General features: G+C 34.9%; 1 protein-coding gene across 3 annotated transcripts in view; it reads right to left on the bottom strand.

Moving 5' to 3' along the window:
* The window catches only part of PAFAH1B1 (platelet activating factor acetylhydrolase 1b regulatory subunit 1), a 66217-nt gene that overhangs the window by 23357 nt on the left and 29916 nt on the right, over nt 1-12944 (bottom strand). For all 3 annotated transcript variants that reach the window (XM_055403669.2, XM_055403653.2, XM_055403662.2), the window contains one exon: nt 9715-9935. In XM_055403669.2, coding sequence (XP_055259644.1) covers nt 9715-9746 — 32 coding nt within the window. In that variant the 5' untranslated portion in view covers nt 9747-9935. The remainder of the gene's footprint in view (nt 1-9714; nt 9936-12944) is intronic.

Raw genomic sequence — 12944 nt, 5'->3', positions numbered from 1 at the left:
CCCTAGTCTCCTTTCCCTTTTCTCAAATATCTAATTGTATCCCACCTTTCAGCTGATCAACTTCACAAAAAAAAAACAAAAAACAGGAGCCACTCAGCATACAACTTTCTCAACTTCCTTAATTATATTTGGGGCACTGCCCACCTCTCTTTTCAGTATGACTTCTCTTTCAATACAATCTTCTAAAATACAATCAAATAGTTCAGTGAAATGAAGAAAGTTCTATATGAGTTTGACAGAAAATCAATAATTTTGACATTGATGACCACATCTGTATTACCTTTAGAGATGCGTACATCTCACTCAATAAATGTTGAAATGTGTATCTTGAAACATTAAGCAATTTTATCATCTTGGTTTAATTTCACAACAAAATGTTTTATTTACTATTACTGTTTTGACAAGTCTAACATTAACAACAGAAAATACCAGTACCTCCTACAGTATGTGTGCTTAGTCTTTAGGTCGTGTCTCTTTGTGACCCCATGGACTGTAAGTCATTATTTGTTATTTTGGAATGATCAGAATACAATGCATTCTACTTAATGAAATATTTCAATTAAAAGCTTTCAAAAAATAAAAAGATTAAATATAACACAAACTGAGAACACTTTAATCTTCCTTTGAAGACTCAGAAGGGCTCATACTCTATCACCCCAAGGAAATATAAAGGCAGCGGAACCTCAAAACAAGCTAGATGAAAGCAACATATTAAGAAGTGTATGTCTAAATATATATTTATAGTCAGTGAAAATACAGTTTAACATAAAAAATTTGAAATTGAAAGGGTATGAACTACAGCTATAGTCTCATTTCAGTCCCAGCACTAAATTCATATATTTTGCCTTTGTTGCCAAGTATGAGGAGATTCTAATTCACACAGGTAGCAGTGTACTCCTATGTACAGATATAATTTTAGTTTGTAGCAAAGTACAGATGTTTACTTTCTTTTTTTAAAGGCCAGGACAGAGTCACTTTCTAATAGACACTAATATATACAATGTTAAAATACATGCACAGGAAAAACTTGAATCCCTCAAATAACTGAAGAGGTTTAGTTTTCTAAAGCAACAGTGAAAGTGAAGTCACTCAGTCGTGTCAGACTCTTTGCGACCGCATGGACTGTAGCCTACCAGGTTCCACCATCCATGGGGTTTTCCAGGCAAGAATACTGGAGTGGGTTGCCATTTCCTTCTCCAGGAGATCTTCCCGACCCAGGGATTGAACCCTGGTCTCCCACATTGTAGGCAGACGGTTTACTGTGTGAGCCACTAGGAAAGTCTTTTCTAAAGCAAAACACAGTTTAAAAATATAGTAACAAAAAGACATGAAGGAACCTCAAAATGCATACTGAAAAAAGTCATCCTGAAAAGCCTCATACCATGGGATTTCAACTTTCCAGAAATGGCAAAGATCGAGTAAAGAGATCAGTGGTTTCCAGGAGCTTTGGAGAGAGCAACAGACAAGCTATCATGGGGGAGTTTTAGGGCAGTGACACTGTCTGCAGGTAAAGGGGGATTTAAGAGAAAGGTTAAGGGAATTAGCTTTACATGTGCCAGCCAGAATTAGCCAACAAAGACAAACAATAAATTATCCAAAAAAGGCCTGAGATGACTTGAGGAAGATTTAAATCACCTAAGAAGGACCTGGAAAACTAAGAGATAAAATGCCCTAAGAGCAAAGAACTATCCTTATTAGGTAGAAAGGTGTATTAAGACAGCACACTCAATTTCAAGCTATTTCAGCTTCATCACTCTTTCCACAAAACAGAACTATACTCAAAAATGCCACACAGGACCCATGCAAACTTTCTTAAGAGAAGAGGAAAAGTAGCAAAGCAAGTAAAATAGAGGAAAGCATGCTATAGAGAGAAAGAATAACCCCTAGAAGTAGCAGAAAATTATAGATGAACACTCTATACTTTCAAAAAAAAAATCTAATGTAACATAAAACTAAAAATAAAAGGAATCCAAAAGACAATACAATATAACCAAATATACTAAGAGAAAAAAATAAAGAACATCCAGGAACTTCCCTGGCAGTCCAGTCCTTCCTGGTTAGGACTCCCATGCTTCCACTGCAAGGGGATACGAATTCAATCCATGATCAGGGGAACTAGGATCCTGCATGCCACACAGTTTTAACAAAACAAAACTTAGCTTGAGGAACATGAACAAGTGTACAGATACTATGGGTACCTAGACAGAAAAGCAAAAAGAAACAGGCTGACCTAACACTTCTCCACTGCAACCTATAATGTCAGAGAATAATGATCATCTATAGTCACTTTGTTTAGAAGAAAACACATTAAATTTTTATTTTTATTTACACAAAAAATATTTTGTCTTCTAAAATACTGAAACAATACTGGCACACATCTTCATTCTACATTTATCCAACTTCATTCTTCTCTTCAGAAGTAACCACGCTTAACACTTCAGGCCTGTATCTGTGCATCTACACAGATACAGGCACAAAAGAAATGCACAGTTGTGTGGGGGTATTTAACAGAAGTGTATTATACCATCTTATTCAGCAACCAGATTATTTGACTTATCAAGAGATCTTACAGACATCTTTATGTGTAGAGACACACATAAATATATCGTATTTTTAAGGTACTGTTGACTCTGCTGGATTTCCTATGTAGATGCTGTCACCTACAAAAACACTTGGTCTCCTTCCTTACCTATAGTTCTAATACTTTTTGTTGCCTCCCTGCATTGGCTAGAATCTCAAATACAAATTTAACTGGTAGCAGGAACATAGGAACTCTGAACTTGTTCTAGACTTTAATGGAAATGCACTTGATATTTCTAATGTCTGCTGTAGATTTCTGGCAAAAAGCCTTAAACAAATTAAGTAAATATTCAATTCTTATTTTCTAAGGAATTTCTAACAATAAGGATAGGTATTAAGAATACAATTTCTATATTCTCTGGACTGACCACATTTTTTTCTTCTGTTTATTAATATAGTAATTATACTAACAGGTTTCTAAACACTGTAAAACCTTCACATTCTTGCAATAAATCATACTTGGCCATAATTAATTTTTTTCATATACTACCGGCTTCAGTTGTTACATTTCTTTATATCTGAGTTCATTAAGAATTAGCATGTAGTGTTCTTTATTATTTTCCTCTTGCCTGCTGTTGCTGTCAGGGTTATTCCACCCTACTAAAATGAATTCCTAGATTTTCCACCTTTTCTTATGTTCTGGAAGAGACTGCATAATCTGGAAAGTTGCTGGTCCTTAAAGACTTGACAGGAAGTCTAGGCTTGAAAATCACCTGAACTTGAAGTCTGTACCTATTTTTACCATTTCCTCTGTAGTCAAGGTTCTATTCAAGTTTTCTAACTTCTCCTAAACAAATCTGATCACATATATTTTCCTAGAGACTCACTCAAGTCATTCAGATTTTCAAACTTAAGAGAACATTCTCATAATTTTGAAAATCACCTGACTTCATTTTATGTTGCCTTTTTCATTTCATTAATTTCTGCTTTTATTTATTAATTCCTTCTCTCTCCTTCCTTTAGGCTCATTTTTCTTTTTCTTGAAAGTTCATTTCTCTTTTTTAAGATTCATTAAAGACTATCTAATTTTCTGTATGCTATGTGGTCTATATATCCTAGGGGGTTTTTGATCTGAGTACCGTATTATTGACTTCTTACTTCCTAAGGTTCATTTTGCTCTCTTTATTTCAGTTATTTAGAAGGATAAATTTTAAATGCTCAGATGGATAGATTGCATTTTTATAGCATTATGATCAGCAAATAAGGCCTGTTTTCTGCTTTTTTGGAATTTGAGATTTCCTTTGCAATCTAAAACATGGCAACTTTTTCCCTTAATACTTATAAACTGAGTGGGGAAAATGTATAATCTAATAATTCTTCACTTTTTACTTATTCATTTTGGGAGCAAAAAAAAGTATTCTCTGGCATGCAAAGACCCACAGAGGTCCATCTGTAAATCCATCTTGAAAAGGTACATAATGACAAAATCTACCCAACAACTCTTGTTGAAAGTGAAAGAGGAGAGTGAAACTTAAAGCTCAACATTCAGAAAACTAAGATCATGGCATCCGGTCCCATCACTTCATAGCAAATAGATGGGGAAACAGTGGAAGACTTTATTTTTCTGGGCTCCAAAATCACTGCAGATGGTGACTGCAGTCACAAAATTAAAAGACGCTTACTCCTTGGAAGGAAAGTTATGACCAACCTAGACAGCATATTAAAAAGCAGAGACATTACTTTGTCAACAAAGGTCCGTCTAGTCAAGGCTATGGTTTTTCCCGTGGTCATGTATGGATGTGAGAGTTGGACTATAAAGAAAGCTGAGCGCCAAAGAATTGATACTTCTGAACTGTGGTGTTGGAGAAGACTCTTGAGAGTCCCTTGGACTGCAAGGAGATCCAACCAGTCCATCCTAAAGGAGATCAGTCCTGCATGTTCATTGGAAGGACTGATGTTGTAGCTGAAACTCCAATACTTTAGCCACCTGATGCGAAGAGCTGACTCACTAGAAAAGACCCTGATGCTGGGAAAGATTGAGGGCAGGAGGAGAAGAGAACAACAGAAGATGAGATGGTCGGATGGTATCATTGACTCGATGTACGTGGGTGTGGGTGGACTCTGGGAGTTGGTGATGGACAGGGAGGCCTGGCATGCTGCGGTTCATGGGGTTGCAAAGAGTCGGACACGATGGAGCAACTGAACTGTACTGAACCCAACATAGAGTAATCAAAATAAGAATATAAGAATGGTCCAAATTCATCAAATTGTACATATTAAATGTGTATAGTTATTTATATATCAACTATACTTCAATACAGGTGTTAAAAAATACAATAGGAAAGTTGTTGCATGAAAGAATTAGGGAGTGAACATCAGATCAAACAATACAAATATTATCAACCAGGACAACATAAAAATAACAGACTTCCTTCATCTTCCATGGGGGAGAGTTAATGCATAAAATTTGATAAAGAAATAGAGGCATAAGATGTATAAAAGTTGCTATTAGATGAACCAGCAACAGATAGTAAACATTTCCAAACTCATAGGAAGGGTGACAAAAAATATTAAAAACAGGTTGTAAAGTACAATTCTATCTTATAAATCTTAAGGAGAAAAAAGATGTTCATGCAATTTTTGTAAACATATGAAAATATCCTAAAAAAAATTATATAGGGGTAATGGTGGCCACTTCTCGAAAGTGGGACTAAGAAAGTGGGGGATTAGGTTTACATTTTGACATACATTACTTTTGGTAACAGAATTTTGTTTAATGAATAGTGAATTTAAAGTCAGAAAACTACCTCTGTTACTAAGTAAAATTGGATCATTTTAATTTCTCCCACCCTTGATTTATCTAAAAGATGCTTGTCATATCCACATAAATGGTTTCAGGTTATTCCTCACATTTATATGCCCCAGAGTAGTAAGAACACAGAAGACAGGCAATACACGTTTGCTAGGTTGAATCACAAATTATGTTTCAAGTTTGTAAAAAAATTAATTTCATTTCTATTCCAAAAAAATCTAAAAGAATTTTATAGTCTAACTGCTAGCCAACCTTTAGAAATGCTAAAATGTTACAAAGGCCAACTGAAGTGCCAAAATTTATCTTACTTGTAAGAGGCACATAAACATTTATTTCTTGCTATCATAGTAAATATGTGTTCAGATCATTTTCAAAAATAGGAAAAAAAAGCAAAACCCTTCATTTTATTTCCTTCCTAAAAACTGGCGGACACTAAATCCATATCCTAAAATTTATATTTAGATCTGTGGGACAAATCTGCTTTGCTTGATGAACACTTTTAAGTCAGTTCTTATTTTAAATTCTGTAAAAACTTAGCCTCCTGAAATTAGGTTCTTCCTTCTTATTTTTAGACAAATTAAAAGCTCTATTCTTGGCCATAATTTAAATATTCATCCTGATTATGAGGGTGACAAGCAAGACCTGCAGTCAGCTCTCACAAGTTATTTAGAAGAAAAGAATCTTCTACCTAAAAGAAAAAAAAAAATCTATCTAAAGAAAAGACAGAAACAAGAATGATTAAAAACCAGTTATGCCTTCTATAAAAGTACATATGCAAGGTCACTCATTATAATATTCTGTGCAATTACAAAAAAGTGGAAACTACCTATATGTACAAACATGGAAGAGTGGTTGAAAAACTGGTGTATAAACAGTGGAGTACTATCCAGCTATTGGAGGGGTGGGGAAAGAAGAGGGTTTCTATGAACGGACATGAGTGGGTTCCAGGAGACACTGCTAAGTGAAAGAAAAAGTCCAATGCAAAGAGCACATACAGAATGCTGCCTCTAACTGAGAAGGAGGAGGAGCAAGGAGACACACAGTAAAGACGGGAGCAGGTGCAACGGAAAACACAGACACTGGAAAAACTGCCATCAGAACAGGTGTACCCACTGTGTTTCAAATGAATGATGTAACCACATGAAGAGGGAGAGAAAACACAAAACAAAATGAATCTAGGTAACTTACACACTCAGTATTTCATTATACACTCTCAGTCTTCAGTAGAATGGATGGGGGAAGAACTGCATTCAAACTCTGGACCCTTTCCAGGAGATTTTTCACTGCTATGAGCATAATAATTCTGAAACTACTTTAGAAGTACTATAGTCCTCCCAGAGGACAGCAGCAATGTCTGGAAATATTTTGGTTGTAGCATATAGTGGGCAAAACCTAGGGATGTTGCTAAACAACCAAGCATGTACAGGACAGCCCCCACAGCAGAGAATTACTAAGCCCCAAATGTCAACTGCACGAAGACTGAGAAACAGCACAACTATGAGCAAGCGAGTCTGTGTATGTGTTAATACATATATGTATTTCCTAGTTCTGTCTACTTAAAGAGCCCTGAAGCAACGACATCCCTAGTAATAAGTACACTTAATGCCCATATCTTGATCTCAAATACCGCTCAGCTGGTAAAGAATCCACCTGCAATGCAGGGGACCTGGGTTCGATCCCTGGATTGGAAAGATTCCCCTGGAAAAGGGAAAGGCTACCCACTCCAGTATTCTGGCCTGCAGAATTCAACGGACTGTAAAGTCCATGGGGTCGCAAAGAGTCGAACACAACTGAACAACTTTCACTAAGAAGAACTAGGGCTTCTTGGAGCAATGGCAGATTCTAGGGTTAAGGCAAATCCTTGTTAAGGTAAACAAATTGCTGAGGTAAACAATAAGCTTGGAACATCCTATTATCCTAGAAAGTAAGGAAGTGCTTACAAAAAACGATAGGGGCATGTAAAAGAACAAACTGAAGAGGCTCCTGTGGGAAATCTGTGACAAATCAAAGCACCTAAACAATACAATAGTAATGAATGATAAACAACTGGAAATTTAAGAACCCGTGAATTAATACCAATAGTGAAAAGACACATACATAAAAGAAAGAAAAAAGAGGTGCACTGATTACAGTAAAATGCTGAGTGCTGACTAATAAATACAGAACGAGTAGTGGTGTTAGAAAATCATCACTTTTCAACCATTGTAGTAAAGAATCATTCAGGCAAGAATCATCAATGGATGTTAAATCTAGGGGAGAAATACTGACAGGAAGAAGAATGTCTGCGTCATCTTAAAGTGTCTCCCCACTTATTTGCTGAAGAGGAAATAACAGGAACTATATAATGAAGACAACAGTCACTGAGACTGAGGGATCAAATTAACATCACCACTGAGGGGCAGAAGGGCATTATATGCACCTAGAGATGACATTTAGACAAGAATTCAATATTATTTATCTAGTATTCTGTCCAAGAATGCACAGACTGGATCTAATTATGAGGGGGAAAAAAAAAACATAAAATGAGAAACTATTTTGAAAAAAAAAAAAACTTCTGGGTTGGTCCAACGGTTAAGACTCCATGCTCCTGACACAGGGGGCATGGGTCGATCCCTGGTCAGGGAACTAAGATGCCACATGCTACAGGATGCAGCCAAAAAAAAAAAATTTTAAAGACTCACAAATAACAAATGCTGGCAAGGTAATGGAGAAAAGAGAATCCTCAAATACTGTTGATGGGAATGTAAATTGGTACAGCCAATGTGGAAAATAGTATGGAGGTTTCTCAAAAAACTAAAAATAGAACTATCACATGACCCAGCAATTCCACTCCAAAAACACTAACTCAAAAAGATATATGCACTCCAACGTTCACAGTAGCATTACTGACAACTGGAAGCAACCTGTCCACCAACAGATGAATGGGTAAAGGTGATGCGGTATATATACCATGGAATAATACTCAGCCCCAAAAAGGAAAACTTTGCCATTTGCAGCAACATGGACAGACCTGGAGGGCACTACACAGTCAGACAAATACTGTATGATATCACTTATATGTGTAATCTGAAAAAATACAACAAACTAGTGAATGAAACAAACAAAAAAACAAGGAAGCAGACTCACACAGAGAAAAAGTCAGTGGTTGGTCATCAGTGGGGAGAGGCAAAAGGGGTTATCATGGAAGTGTATGAAACTGTATGTGTGAAACATCTGAAAATTGTAAAGCACTACAGAATTTAAAGAATCTCTCATCCAACAAGAAAAAATTTAAAAGACTACTCAAAAATATTAATGCCATAAAAGACAAAGAAAGGTTGAGGAAATATTCCAGATTAAATGAGATTAAAGAGACATGACAACTAAATAAACCCAATCCTGGACTGCATGGTATATCAGAGAGGGGGAAAAAATGCTACGAAGGATATTATTGGCCCAGGCAACAAAACTGAAGTACATTTAAAGTGACAGTGTTAAATTTTACTGAAGTTGCTAACTGAACTGAACTGTTTTACAGAAGAGTATAGTTATTCTTAGGAACTGCACAATGAAGTATCTGGGGGCAAAGGTCCTTCAAGCATGCAATTTACTCTCAAATGGTTTTTAAAACACTCCACATGGCTAGGGTGCAAATGATAAGCAAATGGTTTAAACAAAAAACAGGTGAATTTGGATAAAACGTATAGTATTCTTTGTACTAATGCTACAACTTTTCTATAAATCTGAAATTATTTCCAAATGAAGTTTTTTAAAACTCTCAGGAAAATCCTAAAAAAACCTGGAATATGAAGTTAAAATGTTCCCCCAATACTGATCTATAAAAACAGAATGCTATAAAATATGGGATGCTTTAAGACACTATAAAATAGTAGTCGTCACATAATTTCATGCTGTTTTCATTAATGCTCTTGCATTAACTATATTAGCCACTTCATAAAGTTCATATACAATAGCCACTGGATGATAAAAGATGAAAAACATAGTAAGACAAAAAGGAAAGGTATTAGCAGTGACAATAACATAAAAGATTTCATTTTTCTAATACATGGATTCAAAACCAAAAAAAAAATTTGAAGTGCTTTGAAGCACCTACCTTCCTATTGAACATAAAGTAGTTAAGACAAGCTTAGAATAAAACTTATCCCAAATAACTTGTTTTTTCTGCTTCAAAAGTACACATGATAATGTCAAAAGGGTAAACAACACTATGTCAAAATAAGGACCAGTTCTAATAGTCAGACCGAATAGCCCAATCAGTATTTGAACTCTCATAACAGTTTTAATTTAGAATACAGCTCTCAAAGTTGTATTTTAATCTACTACTTTGTCTTTTATGAGAGGATTTTAAAAAAACAACACCACCACAAAACAGAGAAACTTACAGTTCATCTCGTTGTCTCTGGGACAGCACCATTTTGGCTGTAATATCAAGCTTATTTGCTATAGTGGTATGTCCCTCCTCTGGAAAATCAAAAAGCTTTGCAATCCCTGGATTTATAATTAAATAAGCCACTAAGTGGCTTCCACGCAGGGGAAAATGATCCTTTCACAAGTGAATCCAACGTGTAACCAGGAGATATTCAACAAGTAAGGTTCATTCCACCTAAGGAGAGAGAGAGAAAGATTATTTCTTTCACTTAGAATTCAAATTATTTTTAAATTATTATTTGCTGTATACACTTTCAAAGGTGAGGTTTACTATGATGGTAATATGAATACCAGATGATGTTTTTTAACCTAGTGTGAAAATCAATGCGAAAACAGCCATTTTATGTATTTTAAATGATCTTTAACAATGAACTGAACCAAAACAACACTATTCAATTTTATTGAATTTCAAATATTAACATATAACTTCTAGAGAAGAAAACAGTTTTTCCTTAATGACAAAAACAACTTTTCTAATTTACAAAGTTATTACCTGAAAAAAGTAACAAATATAAGTATTTCACAAACTGTCCACAAGTCAAAGGTTCTAACCATAAATAAATTCAAGATTGAATGTTAGCAACTAGTAATCTTAAAATAGCTGATATTATTTATAATGTAAATAAACTATTTACCTAATCTAATGCCCTCTTAACCAATACATTTAATCAAGAAATAATTTAGCATTGTTCAATGCTTAATAAGTATGTATTTAAACTGAATGGAGTACATACTTCTTTGTACTCAAACAACCCAATTCTCTAAACTTGTTAATATTTTAGAGTCCTTTATACCTGCAACACGTGATCGGTTCAATGAGAATAAATGTAGGTAAAAGAATCAAGAATTATTTCTTAAAGAATTATTCTTCAAATCTCTATTTTGTAAAAGTTTAAGTACAGTTTGCGTTATCACACTGTATAAATATAGCTAGACAAAACAATTTTCCTTCAATTAAAAATACATAAGTCTGGAAAAAGAAAAACATGGAAGGATCTCATTATCACACCAACTATTTACTATCAATCTTACTAAGATAAAACATTAGAACAAGCATATGAAAACAAAAGTACGTGATATCCTGGGAAAAAAAATAGCTAGACAGAATTTTCCATATAACTGGAAAATATAGTTGACACCTGAACAAGACTGGTTTGAACTGCATGGGTCAACACAGGTTTGAACACTTAAATTTTAGCCTCACTTTTCTCAGTCTTAATTGTCACACCAAGCCAAACCACCTAGGAACTCATATACTCTAACAAGAAGGTTCAAAAGAATTATCTTATGTTGGTGACTATGTGAACTGTCTACAGATTTCTATTATTGGGACAACAGTAACCCACTGACAGAGCATTAATCATATAAATCAGAGTAAAAAAGAAGCAGCGAATATGAAAAAAACTCCACAATATTATGTACATTACAAAGTTCAGTTTAACTATGGAGAGAGACTACCTCTAGACAAAAAAAAAAAAATTAATGTACAAGAATTACAATAGTAATAGAATACTAACATGACCTGATCAGGATAAAACTAAGATATAAAAAAATCATTGAATATAATAGTGTACTGCACAAATTCATCCATTCAACATACACTAAACACAATGAACCAGGCATCATGTTTAATGAGGGAAAAGAAAAGACTTCTTGGTCTTTATACTGAAGAAGTTATACTCTTCTGGAAGAGTCAGCCATGCAGTTAAAACTGTGTGAAATGTGTGACAAGTATTTCCAAATAGCAGATGATGATGATTCAACATAAAGCTGAAGAGATAATAAGGACAGGCTAGGCCAGAAAACAAACTCTGGTCTTTACAATTTATCCTAGGAATAATGGGGAGCCCCCCCCTTTTTAAAGGTAAATCACTCTCATTTTTATAGTGAAGAAAGGACCATAAAGATGGGAAAGGAAGAAACCAGATAAGATGTTTGCAGCAATGAAGATGGAGATCTACACTAGAATAGCAGCTGTAAAGAGAACAAGAAGGGTGAGAGTAAAAGGTCAGCCAAGCAGTCGACTCAAAAAACTTCCAGATTAGAAACAAGCTGAACCAAGCAGAACTATACGTGAAGGGATGAAGAAGTGTGACTCATTCCATCTTTAGATATGTCAGCTCTAAAAAGAACCAACCTAAAGGGGAAAAAAAGATTTGTTACTTACCTGCTTAGAGATGGTATAATTAGACTAGAGCCAGGCAGAGCAACACCAACACTAAAGAGTCTACAACTGAGGCTGAGAGGAAGCAACTAAAGAGACAGAAGTAAAAAGGAGAGGGAATATGTCACAAGTCAATATGAAAATATTTCAAGGAGAGACAATCAACAGTACCCAAAGTTACCCAACTGTCAAGCAAAATAAGGTATGAAATAGGTCTGTTTCATTCATTACAGAGCTCACTGATAACCCTGATGAGAATGATTTCAGTAAAATGGTATAAGAGCATGGTTCAGCACTGCAAAACCCAGAATCAAATGATGAGTGCACAAAGATGAAGTAAAGATGGTTACCATAAATATCTTAGAAACAGACGGAAATATTGAAAAGAGTTTTTATGGACTGTTGTTTTCCTCAACCTAGCAAGATGCTTAAATGTTAATGGTGGAAGGAAAAGAAGACACAGGAGAAATAAAAGAATGAATAATTTCAGTATCACCATTTTCACCACCTAATTAACCAAAGGCAAACAAAGAAACAACCAGGAATGATGTATCCCGACAGAATAAAACCACACACCTATAAGGTATTGTCACAAAATCAAATCTGAATCTGTTCAAGTCTCTGGCTCCAACTATCAATTACCAAGAAGCATAAAGGGCAGAAGAATATGTTAAAAACACAACGGGGATATAACCAGTAAAATCCAGACTGTGAAAAACCCTACAAAATAAATGACCCAGTTTCTTCAAATAAATTCCAAGGAAATTGAGAGAGACAGACAGACAAAGAGCGAGCTGGAAAGGGAAACCTATAGATTAAAGGAGAAAATTGATATATCACTGGAATACACTGACCTTACTTAGATTTAATTTTTTTAAAAGTATAAAATAATTTTTGTAAAACAAACCAATTAAACATTTGGGGATATATGAACAATGACTGACTGTCTAATGATATTAAAGAATAATTGTGACTGTTTCAAGGGATAACAGTATTGTCATTATTTTTAAGTCATCTAAA

The sequence above is a fragment of the Moschus berezovskii genome, chromosome 20 (assembly GCF_049115385.1).
Source record: "Moschus berezovskii isolate FMDL1 chromosome 20, NW_MosBer_1.0, whole genome shotgun sequence".
In the NCBI taxonomy this organism is placed as follows: domain Eukaryota; kingdom Metazoa; phylum Chordata; class Mammalia; order Artiodactyla; family Moschidae; genus Moschus; species Moschus berezovskii.
The sequence above is the reverse complement of the archived record's forward strand: the minus strand, read 5'-3'. Positions and strand labels throughout refer to the sequence as shown.